General features: G+C 41.5%; 1 protein-coding gene across 1 annotated transcript in view; it reads left to right on the forward strand.

The window, feature by feature from the left end:
- IFT88 (intraflagellar transport 88) overlaps window positions 1-14,094 on the forward strand; it is a 109,037-nt gene extending 94,943 nt beyond the window's left edge. Inside the window, exons 25-27 of the mRNA XM_058438160.1 lie at window positions 96-162; window positions 13,441-13,551; window positions 13,791-14,094. Coding sequence (XP_058294143.1) covers window positions 96-162; window positions 13,441-13,551; window positions 13,791-13,909 — 297 coding nt within the window. The 3' untranslated portion in view covers window positions 13,910-14,094. The remainder of the gene's footprint in view (window positions 1-95; window positions 163-13,440; window positions 13,552-13,790) is intronic.
- Window positions 14,095-21,435: the final 7,341 nt, after the last annotated feature.

Consider the following 21,435-nt stretch of genomic DNA (forward strand, 5'->3'; position numbering starts at 1 on the left):
ATGTAGTAATGTTAATTTTAAAATCCACCTTTATCTATATTCAACTTTGAAGGAATATCACTTATTCTTTTAAACTTGTCTTCTCATTGCTCTAGCGCATAAAGTCAGGCAGAGATGGCAGTGGGGGCTCCCATGGCAAAAGAGAAGGAAGTGCTAGCGGTGGTAAGTATTTTCTCTTTCCCTGAAAAACTTGGTTTCCACATTTCTAGTATGTGGGCTTCTAGAAACATCTCGCAATAATCTAAAGTGTTCTTATGTGTCTGTCGGTTTGTTTTATACACAGTAAAACCTCATGTTAATTAACTTGGTAAGCAGTCAGTTTGATATGTAAATGAGTATTTGTAAATGCTAGCAGATTTTCTTAAATAACCATGCTTGTTTTTGCTAATTGATTAATAAACAAGTTTTTCATTTATTAATCTCTCAGTTTGGACAGATTATCATAGATGGGCGTACTTATGAGGTTTTGCTATGTTACATTTTTAAAATTTCCATTTGAAGGAAGTGCCATGAGAAGTAGGATGGTCTTATAGAATGCTGACAGCCCTAAATCTTTAGTCTGACTTTCAGTGTAGAATTAGTGACAAGCTAGGAATTAGGAGACATAGTGTGAGTCCCAGTCTTGATCGTGATGATTTATATATGTCTTCGGACCAACCACATAAATGCTATAGGCTTTTGGTGATTTCTGAAGTTCTTTCCATCTCTAAAATTCTTTTACTCCTTGTGACATCATTACATAATAAGACATTTTATTGAGTTATCCATCCCTTCTTCCCATCAACAATCTACCTTCTTTCTCTACTTCAGGCAGGCAGTGTAAGTTAAACTTAGGACAAATTTGGTGATTTTAAAGAAGCTAATTTTAAAAATAAATGTCGAATTGGGGTCTATAAATATACCTACATTCTCTCCTATCCATACTCAGCACTCTCGTGCATATATGACCCAGCTCTATGTAACTACCTATCTGCGTTCTGTCATATCTGTTTGTGATGTAGGAGTCAGGACAAAGACAAATGTAGCTCTTAGTTAGGCAGGACTTTCATCCATTCACAGTGTTTATTGGATGCATGCTGTGTGCCAAACGCTGTGCTAAGAGCCAAGGACATGGGAACAAATAAGACGTGGTCCCCACCCTCAAAGAAGTTAGAATCTAGTTGGAAAGACACACAGCTTCTAATGGTGCTGTGGATGCTGCCATGGTAGAGAAATGTACACGAGTTTTCAAACTTTCCTAGGGATAGAAACTGCAGTTGGGAAAAAGACTCCTTGAATTCAGAGCTGTGCTTTGAAATTCAAGGAGTCTTCGTCCCAATTGCAGTCAAATTCAATTTATAACTTAGTAGGCAGTTACAGGCATCAGTGGCATCGGGTTCTAGCCAGGCCACTTGATTCCCCAATAGTCAGTCCAGCGTCTCCAGCTAAACCTCATGGTGCTGGCCTGTTTATCTTCAGGAGCCATTACCTAGAGCTGGAGAAATCAGTAAAAGCAGCATTGAGCCCAAGCCTCAAGAGTACCAAAGGCAGTCTGTCACATCAAAGAGTAGCCACTTCCACCTCTTCAGCCACCATGGTCCTGATGGATACTCCTGTCTCCTTGCTCTTCCCTAGCCCCAGATATCTCACACACTCCACTTTAATGGATCCGTGTGACTATCTGGGGTTGGATTTAGTCAGAGAGATCTGGCCCAGCAGTTCTTAAGCCAGAGGCAGCCATAAGCCCACAGCTCCTTACCCAAAACCCCTGTGGCGAGGTGTGTTGTGGAATTCAGAACCTTTTGGAGTTTAGAAAGCAAGATGTATTAGCCGTATATCACATACTACCCAAGGAGAGCACCTCAGACATATTAATTCAGTGAAACATGAATATTCACACTAAGGATAAATAAAGACTATAAATAGGCTCAAATCAAGTCAAGTTCTATACCCAAGAAGTTTATATATTGCCACCTGAAAAGTTGGCTTTCAGACCTCTTTGGAATTTGGAATTGTAGATGAGGGATCATGGATGTGTACCAAAAATGTTCTTAACAGCCAAGAAGTCCACAGACTAGGCATTGTGCAACAGTCAAAAGCAACTCTAGACAGCTCCCCAGACCAGCACAGTGCTACTTGCTCATCCTTGCTCCTAGGAAGCAGGAAGTATGTGATATCAGCTCTCTTGGAAATAACTGTCCCTTTAAGGAGTGATTGTCTTGAGTAACCCCTAAGGAAGTATTAAGTATTAAAATTCTAAAAAAAAATAAAAAATAAAATAAAATTCTAGGGCCAGATTCACCATCCCCTAAGGATTCTGCATTCCTCTCTGAAAAAAGTTCAGAATAACCAACCAGTTCCTTCTAAACATCAACAACCTTATGTTAAGTTCTCTGACCCTTCCCTGGTAATTCGTAAGTTTATAAAATCTCTCCCCTTAACTTAAGCCTTAGTTTTCCAGATGTCATCACTTTGAAAATCTGCCTCAGAAACATCAGGACCTCCTAATGGGATGTGATAGCACACCCAAAAAACTGCTGAATGGTGTGGTGCTTCCCTAGAGCCCAGGGGACAGTGTCCAGGGTCCCACCCTCGAGAAAGTAACCCCAGGAAGACTGACAGCTGCCTCTCAAACAGACTGATCAGTGTGCCTCAGGCCACCGCAGGTTCAGATCCTTTGACGTGAAGAATTGCCCAGCCTCCCTGGTGACCTTTCCCATAGCCCTCTTTCAGTCATGCTGACATCAGAGCACAGAGAGGGCTTCACTCGGCCAGGGACCTCCTCCACGGTCAGGGAAGAAGGGACTGACAATGAAGAGAGGTAGGGCCACCCCAGATCTGATACCTGTGTGCAAGAAAAGAGAGGCCTTCCTCTTGAAGAGTCCCCTTCTGGTCCTGGCCTCCCACTGCTGCTTATTCTTTTTTAATCCGTTTTCCTTTCTTTCTTCCAGTCCATTTCAGTCCAACACAAATAGTCAGTTCTAGTGCACAAATAAGCTTTATTCTCACGAGAGACTTTTGGCATACAAACTCTGTGCTCTTGAGGCATTTTACAAGCAGAGTTGCGTGTTACTAGGTTCTTCTGGCACAAATTTAAAGCACTCATCAGTCCCTTCCTAGGGTGCTTTCCCCCATCATTTGCCTTTTCGTTCCTTATTTTCTGACATCTCGAGTTATGCATCATCCCAGACTTTTTCATTTCATCCTGGATCCCAGTTTGAATGCTGCTTTCTGTGGCTAAGCTGGTTCCACACTGACACTTCTGCAGGAATCGTGTTTTCTGTCCCCCTTCTCCAGTTCTCAGCACAGGCCACACTCCAAGGCTGGCCCTGGCTGTGAAGTCAGAATGAACCCAGGCTGTGAGGCTTCTCTCCCTTTCTCCTTCCTTTTGATTTCAAAGTCTTGATAGTTAACAGTATTTATATTCTCTGCAGATAAACTGATGAGGGGAATAACTATATTCTGCCCATTGTTTTGGTTGAATTTTGTTAAAGGTTGAGAAATTGACAACACATCTGCTTCTCATGTGTAGCTGTCCTCAAGACACAAGAATTCCTTCTTGGATGGCATTTTCTATTTTTGCATGATAGTGGCATTTTGTGACTTATTTTGAGCATGGTGTTATTAAGCTTTCATTTTTAAAGTGCTTTTTGGTTTACCCTGTGTGATTTTTAATGGCTTTCTGCATTTTTTAGTTTGATTTTTATGTCTTGGATATAAAATTTTCCAATGAAAATGTATCAATTTTAGACTGAAAATAATTTTATAATGAAAATCAGAATAAGATTCAGTGAACAGAAATTCACTTTGTGGTATCTTTTATAAAGCACATTGTAAACATATTTTATTTAAAAAAACTGAAGTTTTATATATATATATATATATATATATATATATATATATATATTTATTTATTTATTTATTGAGACAGAGTCTCGCCGGAGTGCAGTGGCGTGATCTCTGCTCACTGCAAGCTCCACCTCCTGGGTTCACAACATTCTCCTGCCCAGCCTCCCTGTAGCTGGGACTACAGGCGCCCACCACCACGCCTGGCTAATTTTTGGTATTTTTAGTAGAGACGGGGTTTCACCATGTTAGCCGGGATGGTCTCGATCTCCTGACCTCGTGATCCGCCCGCCTCGGCCTCCCAAAGTGCTGGGATTACAGGCGTGAGCCACCACGCCCGGCCAGTTATATTTTAATATTCTAGTCCAAGGTTGAGCATGGCTGATTAACACCTTTCCACAGTTTTGCTGGGGCTTGATGGTGTCACAAGCAGAGAATGAACAAGTCATGCTCAGTGCCCACCAAGGTGGACGAGACAAGGAGCGTACGCTCTGAGGAGGTGCATAGGCCTAAATGTAGAGGACAGGCCGACACAACTCAGCCAATTACAGGAGGGATTGCTGGGCATCTATGTGGGGAGGGAGTCTTGAGAGGCCAGGGGGCGGGTGCTGTCACTTCTCTAAGGATCATGCCTGTCAGCCTCAGTCCCAACTTGCATGTCCCTTCACCCCATAAATCCAGACCATAGTTTTGCAGGATACCCGACTATCCAGCCCACTTTGTATACGGTATGTATCACAAAGGAATCTTGATGAATAATAAGTATTAGAAGATAGTGAACAGCACCAGAGCACCAAAGTAGTCTCAGTGTTACAGTTCCAGAAAAAGTTTGCCTGTGCCAGTATACCCAGCTGGTGTAATCTGCCAGTGTGTCCCCTGTGTTCTGATACAGTAATTCTCAGTAATTTGGGGTGTGCAGACTTTTTCTGTAAAGGGCCAGATAGTAAATAGTTTAGGCTTGCAGGCCAAGTCTCATCTACCGAGAATATTCCACTTTGCTGTTGTGTATTGAAAGCAGCTGTACACAGTGTATAAGTGGATAAATGTGATAGTGTTCTATAAAACTTAATTCTTGGACACTGAAGTTAGAATGTTATATAAGTTTTGTATGTCACAAAATATTATTATTGTTTGCTTTTCTTCCTAACCATTTTAAAATGTACAAATCATTAGCTTGCTGGATAGACAAAAACAGGGTGGGCCAGATTTGACCCACACACTGTAATTTGCTAATCCCTGCTCTAAGCCAAAATCTCCATGAATATTTTTGGTAATGACAGGTGGGGCCTGGGAATTATCCTTTTGATCAAAGCATTGCTTGAAGCCATTTCATCCTGGTATACAGCTTGAACAGTAAAAGTCTGTATCAGTGAACTTCTCTTAAAACCACCTTAGTTGTTTACAACTCACCCACCTTACTATGTCAACACACATCACAGAGCATATGATGAGATTTTGTGTCTTCAACAGAACATGCTCCTTTCCTCTCGCCCTTAGCCTGTTGCCCTGAGTTTTCAGTCTTTGTCATAATCCCCATTCCTGGCATTCATTCAACATCCATGGACCCCCCTTCCTGAACTCATCACATCTTATGTGAACAAGTTACTTAAATCTCTTTGTCACAGTTTCCTCATCAGTAAAATGAGAGTGAAAACAGGACCTTCCTGATAGGGTTGCTGAGAGGAGGAAATGGGCTCGTGTGGAAAGCTCTTAGAGAAACTCCTGATAAGGGCAAGCACGTGCAAGGGTGAGCATGGCTACTGTGACTCCCGCCTGTCAAAGAGAGTGCATGGGCAGGGCCTGGAATACCAGTGTCCACTGCAGTGCCAGCGCCCATGTTCTCACCACTGCCAGTGTGTGACCTCTGAGTGTGAGAGCCTCAGTTTCTCCCTAACACAAGAGGGTCATGTTTATCCATGCAGTGTAACCACTTGTACCCCTGTCTCACTGTTGAGTTGAATTTTGTTTTTTTAAACAAGAATACTAGTGCTTATAAATAAAAATAAATGTTGGTTCTTGAAGTTACCAATTTGGAAAGCTGAATATTTACTTCAGTAATGCTGCTGTTAATCAAAACATTTGTGAAACTCCTTTTTTATAATTGCCTGCAGAGGCAAGTTACAAAAAGCACAGGAAATTTAATCCAAAACTTTTACAAAATATATATGCACATACATACATATATATGCATACACACATATATATGCATGCATATATCCTATCTGTAAAATATATACATATTTTTTATATATGTGTGTGCACATACATACAAACACACATTTTATGAGTTTTTACCCTCTTTCCCTTCCTACCTTTCTGCTGTTTTATCTACAGATAAGCATTTCTCACGTTTTCTAGCCATAATAAGTACTCAGTAAATACCAACATTCTTCCAGCTTCACCTCTCATATCCTCTTTATATGCTAGGTATTAAGTATTTAAGTTTGCCATTATAACAAATATATAATGTTACTTCCTTTGTTCTCTTCACTGAGTCCCTCCAGAGTCTCCCTCTCCTCACTTGAGTATTGCCTATACAGTAGCTATCGGCGTTCATTTTTACAATTTTAATATATTCCTGTTAGGTTTTGTTGGGTAATAATGTAATTGGATCAATAGAAGTAGGGGGTGAGGGTTGAAATCAAACTGAGAATCACAGCCGTAACAATGTAAGAATGAGCTGAAATTCTCAGAGTAAGGCTAGGTCCAAGCAATGGTCCTTGTAAAATTATCAGAGTATTATGTCATCTGAGCTGATGAGGTCATTACTTTCTTGGACTATGGGTTGGGAAAGTACTTTGGATCCCTAGCTGTGGTGCGCTGCTTCTTAACTTTGGAAAGGGACAGGAGCAAAGGAAGACCAGCTTCCTGGTAATAAGAGGATAGGCCATTTGCAAGTCAGATTACAGAGCACCTAGAGGTAAATTGGTCAGTAAAGTCCTCCTAAAGGTCCCAAAGGTATTGTCTAATGCTCTTCAGTGTTTCTAGGTATAAACAAATACTTCCTCATACTTAAGGAGTGAGAATAGATCTTAATTATTGCATCTTAATAGAGGCTAAATTGAATATCATCTTCTTAGAAGAGACGGACCAAAAAAACTTTTACAAAGTGTCTAATGGATAATGAAATCAATTTATAGCTCACCAAAAGAGAGTTATTTAAGAAGAGATTTGAAAAAGAACCACTATATTCATTACACATTCAAAGGAATGGGCAGAAATTTTTTAGAAAGTTTCATTTTTAGATAGTACTTTCAAAAAATAAGAAACTAATAGGGGCAATTGATAGACTTCCTAGCTTAAGGGAAGGGGAATGTTAAAAATGATTACATACGTATTGATTAATTGGGCCTTGAAGACTACAGAGGGCCGTTAGATTTTTCCACTAAGATAGTTTTGATAGCCCTAAAGAAGGCAGTCTCAGTGTACTGTTAGAGGCAAAAGTCAGATTCCAATGATTTAAGAAGTGAATGAGTTGCGGGAGGTAGAGAAGAGGATATAAAGTATTCTCTCACACATGGTGGTAAAATATACAGCCTCACCAATAACTAAAACAATGCAAACTTGCCGAGACCAGCTTGGTTGTGGAGACCCTAACCCAGCGGTGCTAGAGGAATTAAAGACACAGACACAGAAATAGAGTGCAGAGTGGGACCAGGGGGCTGACAGCCCTCAGAGCTGAGAGCCATGAACAGAGTCTGACCCACATATTATTGACAGTAAGCCAGTGCTAAGCATTGCTTCTATAGATTATAGATTAGCTAAAAGCATTCCTTATGGGAAACAAAGCATTTTTAGCGAGGAGCAGAGAAACAGGCCCTGACTGATTACAGCAAAAGCATGTTGTTAAGGCACAGGCTGCTCCTGCTATTGTTTGTGGCTTGAGCAGTTTTCCGCTCCGGGGGGCCAGGTTTTCCTTGTGCTGCTCCAGTATACCAACAACTTCTAGCAGTGTGTGTGATAGCCATCACGAGCATGTCACATTGCTGTAGAAATCCTGTTTATGGCCAGTTTCTTTAAGGCCTGTTTATGACAGGCTTAGGGCTTGCTACCAGCACAAACTAACCTATAAAATTAGCAATGCATTTTTTAAAAGGTAATTCCCAAGGATAGCAAGGATGAGATGAGATGAGCACTCTTTATTAACTAAATTCTGCTGGGGGCAGTTCTAAGTGGCACACCCTGCTGGGAATGTTTGGAAATATTCATCAAGCCCTTTAAAATGCCCATACCCAGCCCGGTGCGGTGGCTCACGCCTGTAATCCCAGCCCTTTGGGAGGCCAAGACAGGCAGATCACTTAAGGTCAGGAGTTCGAGACCAGCCTAGCCAACATGGTGAGACCCTGTCTCTACTAAAAATACAAAAATTAACCGGGCATGGTGGCTCACACTTGTAGTTCCAGCTACTCAGGAGGCTGAAGCAGGAGAATCGTTTGAACCCGGGAGGCGGAGGTTGCAGTGAGCCGAGATTGCGCCACTGTACTCTAGCCTGGGAGACAGAACAAGACTCCATCTCAGAAAATAAATAAATTAATTAAAATGCCCATAACCTTTGATAGGAACTTACTTTAAAGAAATAATTATGTACACACATATTGATCACATTATTTATGGTAGAAACATTGGGAATAAACTAAATGTTCAACTGGAAATAATTCCAAGTTGAATTATGTTCTCCACAGTTGTGTCACCCTGGAGCAGTTATTACAGGCCCCTTCTTCCCCACTGCAGTGAGATCCCACATCGAGCTTCCTTGGCTGATCTTTAAGAGGATGCTGTTGCCATTGGGACCTCCATAGACTTGGATCACTTAACAGCTTTGAGAGATGATTTAACTTCCGAGAGACAATCTTATTTGCAACTGGAGTGCAGTGAATAATAATAATCACACAATGTAGTTTCCTTTTTACTTTTCTCTAAACAAAATAATGTTCATATAGAAATCAGTAAAATAAGAAAAATGCAGGAAAGGCAAGTACTTTTGTTGGATCTTTAAAATGTGTTATAGGTATGACATCATGGAAATTATTTATAGTGAATGCTTAAGGTAAAAGTCACCCACAGATTGTAAAGTTCCTGAAGGCAGTGGCTGGGTGTGAACAGCATAAGGTACTGAGCAGGAGCACAGTTAACACTCATCAGAATTTAAAATAGCATCGGTGGTGTTAAAGATAAAGAAATTGATACATTTTTCTTATTTTCATTACTTATATAAATGTACTATGTACTCAGTTTCACAAAATCATTGAATTTAAATATGATAAAAATCTCTACCGTAACGTGTTTAGAAAATTAGCAAAAATGAAGGACATTGCTTTTCATCTTCCCTGTACAGTTATTTTTTCTATCTTAAGTTTATTACTGCTATAAATTATTTTCATGCTCATAACCATATTCTTTCTAAATTAGTAAAGACTATCTTTCCTTGGAAACAATTCATTTTTATTTGGAGAGAAATTTTCACCAAAGTTTATGTAGTTAGCCCCTTAACCTTACTTAATTTATTCTGTGAATAGAGCCTTTTATAAGACTCACTTTCTTGAACTCCTGGCCTCAAATTCTCCTCCTGCCTCAGCCTCCTGAGTAGCTGAGATTACAGGCTCAGGCCACCACACCCAGCTTAAAAGTCACTTTCTTACAAAAAAAAAAAAAAAAAAAAAACCTCATAATTTTAAAACTACATCACTCTAAAATGTTACAAATAGATCATCTTCTTAGTATGCATTGCTTTGTAAAAATAATTGGTCAAGTCAGGATGTAGTTGGCCACCAAGTAGAAATGTGTTAAGATTTTTTTGCAGACTTGCTTAATAAGGCAAGGAGGGGGTCAGGTTGTTCCGGGGCCAGCAGAAGGGTCTAAAATACAGGGTAGTGAAAAGAGATTAGAGATTGTGAGTTTCCTTTAAATGCTTAACTGTCATTATTAAGACAGCCACATTTTGTGGGGCGAGCCAAACTGCCGAGCTTGGAATAGCATATGCTTGGAATCTGAATATGAATAAGGCCCAGGTGCCACACTTTACACAGATCCTTTGCTAAAGAGGCACTATTTGTCTAACAGGCAAGGATTAGGCTGGCAGTCAGGAAGGCTGGGTTTTGATGCTGATCTTGTCACCAACTATGCACTCTTGAACAAGTCACTTCACTTCACTATCCTAAGCCTGTTTTCTCATCTGAAAAATAAAGGGGTTAGACTTAGCCTTTTAAATAACATTTTTGTGTGTTTCTACTGACTATAAAATTATTACAGATATCTGTGTCTGATGATAGATAGTCTAAATATTCAGGAAAACTCCAAGTATAGCTCTCCGAAAAATGGTATGTTGAATGTTAAAAAAAAAAAAAAAGAAAAGAAAAGAAAGAAGGAGGAGGAAAAAATAAAATGAAAAAAACTTTAAAAATGCATGGCCGAGTTGGTAGGAAAGAAGGAAATTGTTTGGAGGCCAAAAAGATCTAGAAAGTTTAAATCCAAAAGAGTAAGCAAGTGCAGGAGCTGGCATTTGCCTAGCTAATCCCTCATGATTGAGAATCTCAGATTATAGACACTCATGGGGACCAAGAGATAAGGCCTGGGGCCTCAAAAAGGCCAGAGCAGAGGTCGGATCAAAGAATTCCTGTCACAAAGCTAGGACTTCTCACTGGCAATACTCTGAGTAGGTCAAGTCGAAAAGAGGCCACTCTGGCCGGGCACGGTGGCTCAAGCCTGTAATCTCAGCACTTTGGGAGGCCAAGGCAGGCGCATCACCTGAGGTCAGGAGTTTGAGACCAGCCTGGCTAACAAGGTGAAACCCCATCTCTACTAAAAATACACACAAAAAAATTAGCCGGGCGTGGTGGCACTTGCCTGTAATCCCAGCTACTCGAGAGGCTGAGGCAGAAGAATCTCTTGAACCTGGGATGCGGAGGTTGCAGTGAGGCAAGATCACGCCATCACACTCCAGCTTGGGCAACAAGAGCGAAACTCCATCTCAAAAAAAAAAAAAGAAAAGAGGCCACCCTACAGATGATGGATTTTCACCTTGGTTCTAATATAGAAAACAAGAAGAGCTCCTTTGATAATTCTAACCATAAGTAAGCCTTCACTCACATAGTTTTGGAGCTAGAATACATATTATATCTGTGTGTTCTGAAGAACACCAAGCTGAAAATTTGGTTTAAAGTGGACTTGAGTTGGTGAGGCTACAAGGTGCCTACAAGAAATAAACTTAAATCCTCCTTGGAGGATTGCACTTTTAAGTTCCGAAGGATAAGAAGCTACAGTTAAGAAAAAGTACACACGCATGAGGAAATAAGCCACTAAGAGTAAGCAACAACAGAAACTATAGAGTCCAATCTTCAAAGACTACAAATACTGTAATTATTATGTATTTATATTAGAGATGGGGTCTTGCTGTATCACCCAGGCTGAGTACAGTGGTGCTGTCATAGCTTATTGCAGCATTGAAATCCTGGGCTCAAGTGATCTTCCCACCTCATCCCCACAAGCAGCTGGGATAATAGGTGCATGCCACTCTGCCCAGCCAAGTTTTATTTTTTATATAAGCACTTTATTTTTATTTTATTTATTTATTTATTTATTTATTTTGAGATGGAATCTCACTCTGTAGCCCAGGCTGGAATGCAGTGGCACAATCTGGCTCACTGTAGCCTCTGCCTCCCAGGCTCAAGCAATTCTTCTGCCTCAGCCTCCTGAGTAGCTGGGATTACAGGCGTGCACCACCACGCCCAGCTAATTTTTGTATTTTTAGTAGAGACGGGGTTTCACCATGTTGGTCAGTCTGATCCTGAACTCCTGACCTCGTGATCCGCCTGCCTCAGCCTCCCAAAGTGCTGGGATTACAGGCATGAGCCACCATGCCCAGCCCCAGGTTTTATTTTTTAAAGGTTTGCTTTTTCCACAAAATTTGAATCTTTCAGGCTAAGAATTTGGATTTGGATTTCAGAAGGGTTTGGGGTGCCTGAGGGAGCTATCAGGGTTTTGTTGGTAATTTACATCTATATAAAAAGTGAAATAACGTTGTCGTATTTACTAATTGAGGGTGTGTTTCTGACATTTCGCAGTATTCCTCAGTGAGCAGTTCTGTGAGGCATTTCCATCTTATCTGTGTAATGAGAACACCTACATTTTTGTGGAGACATTGATTGTCATATCTTACATACCTGTGAGTCAAAGAACTGTGTATGCCCTTCGTTGACTGCAAACCCTAAGGCAAGAAGGCCTGTTTGGACCACTCCCTGCCAACTTTGTTTTATGTTTCTCACCCAAACTTTTCTTCTCACATACTCGTTCATCTTTTAAAAGATTGCTGTATAGTTATTGTGTATATATTTGGTGGCTTATCTTAAACCTTCCTTGGAGACAGGTAGGATCTACATTATTCAGAAAAAAAAGCAAAGTAAAAGAAACACCCCTGGAGCAGTGTTTTACAAACTCGATTGGCTCGCGCTCACTCGGGCAGTTTAAAACACACCCATGTACACTTCTGCTGGAAAAACTAACTTCCGTTTTGACAAAAAACAGACAGGCACAAAATAATTTAAAATATACTAAAGTGTGTAGACATATCCAATACACTAAAGAGCTTTATTTTCCCGTAACGTCAGTGGTAGGGGAAATGGTAAGGTTTTGGATAAGAACCTTAGAGAAGACTTACTATTTTGGGTCAGTTGGCCAATCTTGAAATGTGGGGATTTTAAAGACCATCTTGTTCTGATTTATTCCCAGAGACATTATCAGTAAACTAAAAGACAAAGTATATTCAAAAACGAAATGGTCAGTGTGTTTATCAGTGGACTACTCTCATTAGAAGTGAGGCTTACATAATAGAAAAAATAGCACTCTAGGAATTCTAAGGGGAAGAAAGGAAAACTGTGCGGCTAGAGGAGTAGTTCTTTTAGGAAATATCACAGAAATTTCTGGTTAAAAAGTACTACTAACATTTCCTACTAATGTTAGTGTTCAGCTTTATCTGAAAATCCTCAGTGATACATATTACATTTTTTCCTAAGGCAGCCATTGCCTATTTGGGCAATTATAATTCTTTTTTAAATTTGTCATTATATCAGCCAAAATCTATCCTGCTATACAGGGGAAGTCTAATCCTCTTCTCTGTGAACACACTTCAAATGTTTGAAGAAAGTGCTTGTGTGATCTAGGTTCTCTGCCCACTAGGTTAAGTGTACCTAGCCCCCTGTGCTGTTTTTCATGTGATGTGGTTTTAGGGCCCCTCTCCAGCCACGATAGGAGGTTGATCTGAGCTTGTGACTTCCCATTTGTTCTTTCTTCAGGTGCTTTGTTCGTTGCTAGATTATACTAGTCAGGGTGATCTCTTACTTTCTCTTAAGTTCTTCCATAAAATTGAAACCTATAAGTAAGCACACATTTGAAAGAATACATACGCAGACTACTCTTAAGTGATGTTTTATCTATATTATCGATTCCCACAAGATATTTCTTTTAAATTTCAGAAAACAAGAATTACATCCCTAAGAAGCTGGCTTCCAAATTAAACAACCTGCTTGTTTCTTGGCAAATAAGTATGCTTTAAGATGCATAATGTAGTTTTATGTTTTCTCAACATATTAAACAAATGCATTTTTATTTTTGTGTTTTCAGATAGTGGCCAGAACTATAGTGCCAGTAGTAAAGGTGAACGACTAAGTGCCAGACTCAGAGCTTTACCTGGGACAAATGAACCTTATGAAAGTAGCAGTAATAAAGAAATAGGCAAGTACTCTCCACCCAGTTCCTCCAGGCATAGCAGGTCTGAAGAAGACTGGTGAGATGGCCAAAAGGTGTCGCTGGGAATTCTTAAGAATTTGATATTTGCAGATAAAATTTAAAATGACTTGGGAGACCATTTCTGTTCACTCTGAGTTACTCATTTTGATTATGAGCCTGATTGGTTTCACATTTGTTTTGTTTGTTTACATAACTCTAACATGACAATCTCTTTTGAAACCTAGATGCCTCCTATGTGGACCCACTTGGCCCTGAAATAGAAAGACCAAAAACTGCAGCCAAAAAAAAGATCGATGAGGATGATTTTGCTGATGAAGAATTAGATGATTTGCTTCCAGAATAATATTTAGTTTAATATGTTATTTATTAAAGGAAAGAAATTGCTTTCATCCTTATGTTAAACCTTGGATTAAATATCTAACCTGTAATTTTTTTTCACTGTCAAAACTTTAAATAAGTGTATTCTATTCTGTATGTATGCATTTAAGTTGTTTTTTTCTTTTAAGGAATAAAAACAGGTAAAACTAATACTTTAGGCCAGTGACTTCCTTAGCTTTTTAAAAACATTGACACACAGGAAGAAATAAATTTCATAACACAACCTAGTACATATATGTGTATGTAGTCATAAAAATTTACCCTTATTATTGCAATACATGCTAATATTTTCTATAATTTCATTCAAACAAAGTGCTAGTAGTGAAGTCACTACGTTGATTTCATGGCTTGCAGCTTGAAAAATGCTGTGTGGACATAGGCACAATTTCTATTCATACTTAAATTGCTTGGAGTTTGGAAATTCTTTGGAAGATTTGCCTGTGGGGATTAGAAACACTATTAAAACAATTATTTTGGAAGCAGTATAAAGGGTAATGGGATTAAATACCAAACCATAACCCTAGTGCTCCTTGCCGAAGTTCCTTTCTACTTCAGCCCAGGGGTGTGCACCAATAGCACAGAGCAATAACAACTCTAAGATTGCTTTTCCCATTTGTGACTTAGTGGAGTGGGGGCAGGACTGCCTGCATTTTTCTTTAGCAATGTGTTTAGCTGGTCTAGAGTCTCCGGAGGAATTAGAATGATGAGGAAGCCAGAAGAAATGGCTTATCTCTAACACTGTACCAAAGAGAATGGACCCCTCAATCAATCTTACCATTGTCTCTGCAATGTGCATGCTACTCTTAGATTCGAGGGAGGAAAACCAAAACTAGACCACATTCCTTGCTCCCAAAGTAGGTTATGCTCTAATTGATGAGACAGCCAACAAACACAGTAAACATCCAGTATGTGCAGAGAATTCATTAAAATTTGGGGGATACAGTAGTGAAAAAGAACTATACCTTGCCCTCAAGAAGCTTACATTCTGGTGGGGAAGATGGAAAATATATTTTGTTTGTTTGGGTTTTTTTTGAGATGGAATCTCACTCTGTCGCCCAGGCTGGAGTGCAGTGGTGTGATGTTGGCTCACTGCAACCTCCACCTCCTGGTTTCAAGCAATGCTCCTGCCTCAGCCTCCTGAGTTGCTGGGATTACAGGCACGCACCACCATGCCTGGCTAATTTTTGTATTTTTAGTCAGATGGGGTTTCACCATGTTGGCCAGGCTGGTCTCAAATTCTTGACCTCGTGATCCGCCCACCTTGGCCTCCCAGAGCTGGGATTACAGGCGTGAGCCAGCGTGCCTGGCCAGAAAATATGTTTTTAAAGGACTCTAGATATTGTTAATTACAGTTAAGAGAACAAAATGGAGTAATGCAATAGGTAGTGATTATGGAGGAGGGACTCTAAGAGGTGGCCTTGGTATTAACACTAGAACGGTGAGAAGAAAGCAGTGTTCTGAGCAGAAGGAGCAGCAAGTGCCGCACACTGAAAAATGAATGATCTGGATGTGTCACAGGGTTATTGAGCTACAGTGACAGTGAATGAGAGGGTCTGGGATCCAGCAATGTGGGTGGTGTGCTACATGGGCAGGAAAGGGAAAGGAGATGAGATCCAAAAGGTAGGCAGGGTTCAGAGCATGTACATGTCTTTTTTATAAAGACAGTTTGGATCTTATTCTAGTTACTGTAGAACAGCTGCTAGAAGGTATCATGCAAGGGAGGTGAGTGAAGTGCTTCCATTTAACCTTTAGAAACCAGTCATCACACTGGTCGCCATGAAGATGAAGTGGGCAAGTGGGATGGAAGGGAAGAGTGGAAACTACTAGCAGTAGCCTGGGTAAGAGATGAAAGCATTTGAGACCAGGTTTTTAGCAATAGAAAATTGTGAGAATTGGTCAGATTCAGCATATATTTGGAGGCAGAGCTGAGACTTACTAATGGATTGGATGTGGATTGTGAGGGAAAGAGAGGAAAAGATGGTGCCAAAATTTGTGGCTAAGGAACAGAGTGGCTAGTGTTGTCTTTTTGGTAAGATAGGAATAGATTTGGGGGGGAATAAGTAGATATGTTTTACCCATGTTAAATTTGTCTCTTAAGCATTCACTTGGAGATACAAAGAATGCAGTTAATCTTTAAAATCTGGAGGTCACAGAAGTGAAGCCTACAGGTAGAGATGTGGGATCCATCTATGTACACTTCGTACTTAAAACCATGAAACTGAATGAGATCACTTAGGTCTGAGAGTGAGGCTGGAGAAGAAGTATAAGCAGTGTGCTCGTGAGTACAGGAGAAAAAGGATGGCTCAGCAGAAGAGACTGAGAAGAGCAACAAGTGATGGAGGTTTCAGGATTCAAACTTCCAGTTCTGAGAAGGATACAGTAGGTCATGGAAGCCCTCTGTAGCAGCTGGGGAAAAAACAAATCATTGCAAAAATCATGCGTTCAAAGTCTCTGGAGAGCTGTGGAAGCAATAAAACTAAAAATTGCAGAGAAGAAAGAGCCTTTTTTTTTTTTGAGACAAGAGTCTTGCTCTGTCACCCAGGCTGGAGTGCAGTGGCGCGATCTCGGCGCACTGCAACCTCTGCCTCCCGGGTTCAAGCAGTTCGCTGCCTCAGCCTCCCAAGTAGTTGGGATTACAGGTGCCTGCCACCATGCCTGGCTAATATTTGTATTTTTAGTAGAGATGGGGTTTCACCATCTTGGCCAGAGGCTGGTCTTGAACTCCTGACCTCGTGATCCACCCGTCTTGGCCTCCCAAAGTGCTGGGATTACAGGCATGAGCCACCGTGTCCGGCCCAAAAGAGCCATTTCTAAATGAACTGCTATCCTGCCTGTTTTTCTGGAGACATTCGCCAGTTCTAGGCATAGGCTAAGAACTGCACCTTCCTCAGGAGAAAGGCATCATCTAGAGAAACTAGCAGAGCTTTTAAGGTGGTCATTTGGGGTTGGCATGACAAACTGGAAACTTAGAGAAGCCCCAAATATATGGCTGGCTTTCCACCATGGGGCATTTGCTGGAGTGCTGCTTCAGCTGGGGTAATGCTGGAGGCTAGGGAACAGGGATGGAGGCTTTTAAGGGCTTAATCTCCCATAGTTCTTAGGGGACAATGTCCTGCTAGGGGGAAAAGCTTTCCACAAGATATTTGCTATTTAGTCTACTCTCAAGATAATTGCTATTTTGGGGCCGGGCATACTGGCTCACACCTGTAATCCCAGCACTTTGGGAGGAGGCGGATGGATCACTTGAGGTCAGGGGTTTGAGACCAGCCTGGTCAATATGGCAAAAACCTGTCTCTACTAAAAATACAAAATTTAGCTGGGCATGGTGCTCGTCTTTAATTCCAACTACTTGGGAGGCTGAGGCAGGAGAATCTCTTTAACCCAGGAGGCAGAGGTTGCAGTGAGTCAAGACTGCGCCACTGCACTCCAGCCTGGGCAACAGAGCAAGACTCCATCTTGAAGAAAGAAAAAAAAAAGATATTTGCTATGTTTTGAATCTGCATGGGGGCAGGAGGCTAACGATCTAAAGTCAAAACCTGGAGGGACCACCTTGACTCTCTTTCCATCTTTCTCAGCTGAGGAGACAAATCTAGGCTCCTAATCAAAAGCCTAGAAGGACAAACATGAATCAACGGTGGACTGACCCTTATACAAAAACTGCAGCCCAGGCTGGGTGAAGTGGTTCATGCCTGTAATCCCAGCACTTTTGGAGGTTGAGGCAAGAGGATTGCTTGAGACCAGGAGTTCAAGGCCAGCCTGGGCAATATAGTGAGACCCTGTCTCTACAAAAAATAAAAAATTCAGCCAGGGCATTGTGGCATGCACCTATAGTCCCCACTATTTGAGAGGCTGAGGCAGGAGGATCACTCGAGACCAGGACTTCAAGGATACAGTGAGCTGTGATTGTACCAATGCATTCCAGCCTGGGCAACAAAAGGAGACCCTGCAACTCAGCTCAATCCCTGACTGTATTGAAGTAATTAGTCCTGAATCCTCTCTGCCTAACAGAGGAAAGAGGACGTTTCTATGGTAAGAATATCATTCGCAGTCTCTATGGTTCTTATATATACAATGGTTGGCATGTAATAAAAAAAATTACTGTGGCCGGGTGCAGTGGCTCACGCCTGTAATCCCAGCACTTTGGGAGGCCAAGGTGGGCAGATCACGAGGTCAGGAGATCAAGACCATCCTGACTAACACAGTTAAACCCCGTCTCTACTAAAAAATACAAAAAATTAGCCAGGCGTGATGGCAGGCACCTGTAGTCCCAGCTACTCAGGAGGCTGAGGCAGGAGAATGGAATGAACCTGGGAGGTGGAGCTTGCAGTGAGCCAAGATCATGCCACTGCACTCCAGCCTGGGCGACAGAGTGAGGCATTGCCTCACTCGGGAAGTGCAAGGGGTCAGGGAGTTCCCTTTCCTAGTCAAAGAAAGGGGAAACAGACGGCACCTGGAATATCGGGTCAGTCCCATCCTAATACTGCGCTTCTCCAACGGGCCTGGAAAACGGCACACTAGGAGATTGTGTCCCGCACCTGGCTCGGAGGGTCCTATGCCCACGGAGTCTCGCTGATTGCTAGCACAGCAGTCTGAGATCAAGCTGCAAGGCGGCAGCGAGGCTGGGGGAGGGGCGCCCGCCATTGCCCAGGCTTGCTTAGGTAAACAAAGCAGCCAGGAAGCTCGAACTGGGTGGAGCCCACCATAGCTCAAGGAGGCCTGCCTGCCTCTGTAGGTTCCACCTCTGGGGGCAGGGCACAGACAAACAAAACTCAGCAAAGAACCTCCACAGACTTAAATGCCCCTGTCTGACTGACAGCTTTGAAGAGAGTAGTGGTTCTCCCAGCACGCAGCTGGAGATCTGAGAACAGACAGACTGCCTCCTAAAGTGGGTCCCTCACCCCTGAGCAGCCTAACTGGGAGGCACCCCCCCAGTAGGGTCAGACTGACACCTCATTCAACCGGGTACTCCCCTGAGACAAAACTTTCAGAGGAACTATCAGACAGCTGAATTTGTGGTCTCACGAAAATCCGCTGTTCTGCAGCCACCGCTGCTGACACCCAGCCAAACAGGGTCTGGAGTGGACCTCTAGTAAACTCCAACAGACCTGCAGCTGAGGGTCCTTTCTGGTAGAAGGAAAACTAACAAACAGAAAGGACTTCAACACCAAAAACCCATCTGTACATCACCATCACCAAAGACAAAAAGTAGATAAAACCACAAAGATGGGGAAAAAACAGAGCAGAAAAACTGGAAACTCTAAACAACAGAGCACCTCTCCTCCTCCAAAGGAACGCAGTTCCTCACCAGCAACGGAACAAAGCTGGATGGAGGATGACTTTGATGAGTTGAGAGAAGAAGGCTTCAGACGATCAAACTACTCTGAGCTACGAGAGGAAATTCAAAACAATAGCAAAGAAGTTAAAAACTTTGAAAAAAAATTAGAAGGATGGATAACTAGAATAACCAATGGAGAGAAGGGCTTAAAGGAGCTGATGGAGCTGAAAGCCAAGTTTCGAGAACTACGCGAAGATTGCAGAAGCCTCAGTAGCAGATGCGATCAACTGGAAGAAAGGGTATCACTGATGGAAGATGAAATGAATGAAATGAAGAGAGAAGGGAAGTTTAGAGAAAAAAGAATAAAAAGAAATGAACAAAGCCTCCAAGAAATTTGGGACTATGTGAGAAGACCAAACCTACGTCTGATTGGTGTACCTGAAAATGATGGGGAGAATGGAACCAAGTTGGAAAACACTCTGCAAGATATTATCCAGGAGAACTTCCCCAATCTAGCAAGGCAGGCCAGCATTCAGATTCAGGAAATACAGAGAACGCCACAAAGATACTCCTCGAGAAGGGCAACTCCAAGACACATAATTGTCAGATTCACCAAAGTTGAAATGAAGGAAAAAATGTTAAGGGCAGCCAGAGAGAAAGGTCGGGTTACCCACAAAGGGAAGCCCATCAGACTAACAGCTGATCTCTCAGCAGAAACTCTACAAGCCAGAAGAGAGTGGGGGCCGATATTCAACATTCTTAAAGAAAAGAATTTTCAACCCAGAATTTGCTATCCCGCCAAACTAAGCTTCATAAGTGAAGGAGAAATAAAATACTTTACAGACAAGCAAACGCTGAGTGATTTTGTCACCACCAGGCCTGCCCTAAAAGAGCTCCTGAAGGAAGCACTAAACATGGAAAGGAACAACCGGTTCCAGCCACTGCAAAAACATGCCAAATTGTAAAGACCATCGAGGCTAGGAAGAAACTATAGCAACTAACGAGCAAAATAACCAACTAACATCATAATGACAGGATCAGATTCACACATAACAATATTAACGTTAAATGTAAATGGGCTAAATGCTCCAATCAAAAGACACAGACTGGCAAACTGGATAAGGAGTCAGGACCCATCAGTGTGCTGTATTCAGGAAACCCATCTCACGTGCAGAGACACACATAGACTCAAAATAAAGGGATGGAGGAAGATCTATCAAGCAACTGGAAAACAAAAAAAGGCAGGGGTTGCAATCCTAGTCTCTGATAAAATAGACTTTAAACCAACAAAGATCATAAGAGACAAAGAAGGCCATTACATAATGGTAAAGGGATCAATTCAACAAGAAGAGCTAACTATCCTAAATATATATGCACCCAACACAGGAGCACCCAGATTCATAAAGCAAGTCCTCAGTGACCTACAAAGGGACTTAAACTCCCACACAATAATAATGGGAGATTTTAACACCCCACTGTCAGCATTAGACAGATCAACGAGACAGAAAGTTAACAAGGATATCCAGGAATTGAACTCAGCTCTGCACCAAGCAGACCTAATAGACATCTACAGAACTCTCCACCCCAAGTCAACAGAATATACATTTTTTTCAGCACCACACCACACCTATTCCAAAATTGACCACATAGTTGGAAGTAAAGCTCTCCTCAGCAAATGTAAAACAACAGAAATTATAACAAACTGTCTCTCAGACCACAGTGCAATCAAACTAGAACTCAGGATTAAGAAACTCACTCAAAACCGCTCAACTACATGGAAACTGAACAACCTGCTCCTGAATGACTACTGGGTACATAATGAAATGAAGGCAGAAATAAAGATGTTCTTTGAAACCAACGAGAACAAAGACACAACATACCAGAATCTCTGGGACACATTCAAAGCAGTGTGTAGAGGGAAATTTATAGCACTAAATGCCCACAAGAGAAAGCAGGAAAGATCCAAAATTGACACCCTAACATCACAATTAAAAGAACTAGAAAAGCAAGAGCAAACACATTCAAAAGCTAGCAGAAGGCTAGAAATAACTAAAATCAGAGCAGAACTGAAGGAAATAGAGACACAAAAAACCCTTCAAAAAATTAATGAATCCAGGAGCTGGTTTTTTGAAAAGATCAACAAAATTGATGGACCGCTAGCAAGACTATTAAAGAAGAAAAGAGAGAAGAATCAAATAGATGCAATAAAAAACGAA

The sequence above is a fragment of the Hylobates moloch genome, unplaced genomic scaffold, assembly GCF_009828535.3.
Source record: "Hylobates moloch isolate HMO894 unplaced genomic scaffold, HMol_V3 SCAFFOLD_4, whole genome shotgun sequence".
Taxonomy (NCBI): Eukaryota; Metazoa; Chordata; class Mammalia; order Primates; family Hylobatidae; genus Hylobates; species Hylobates moloch.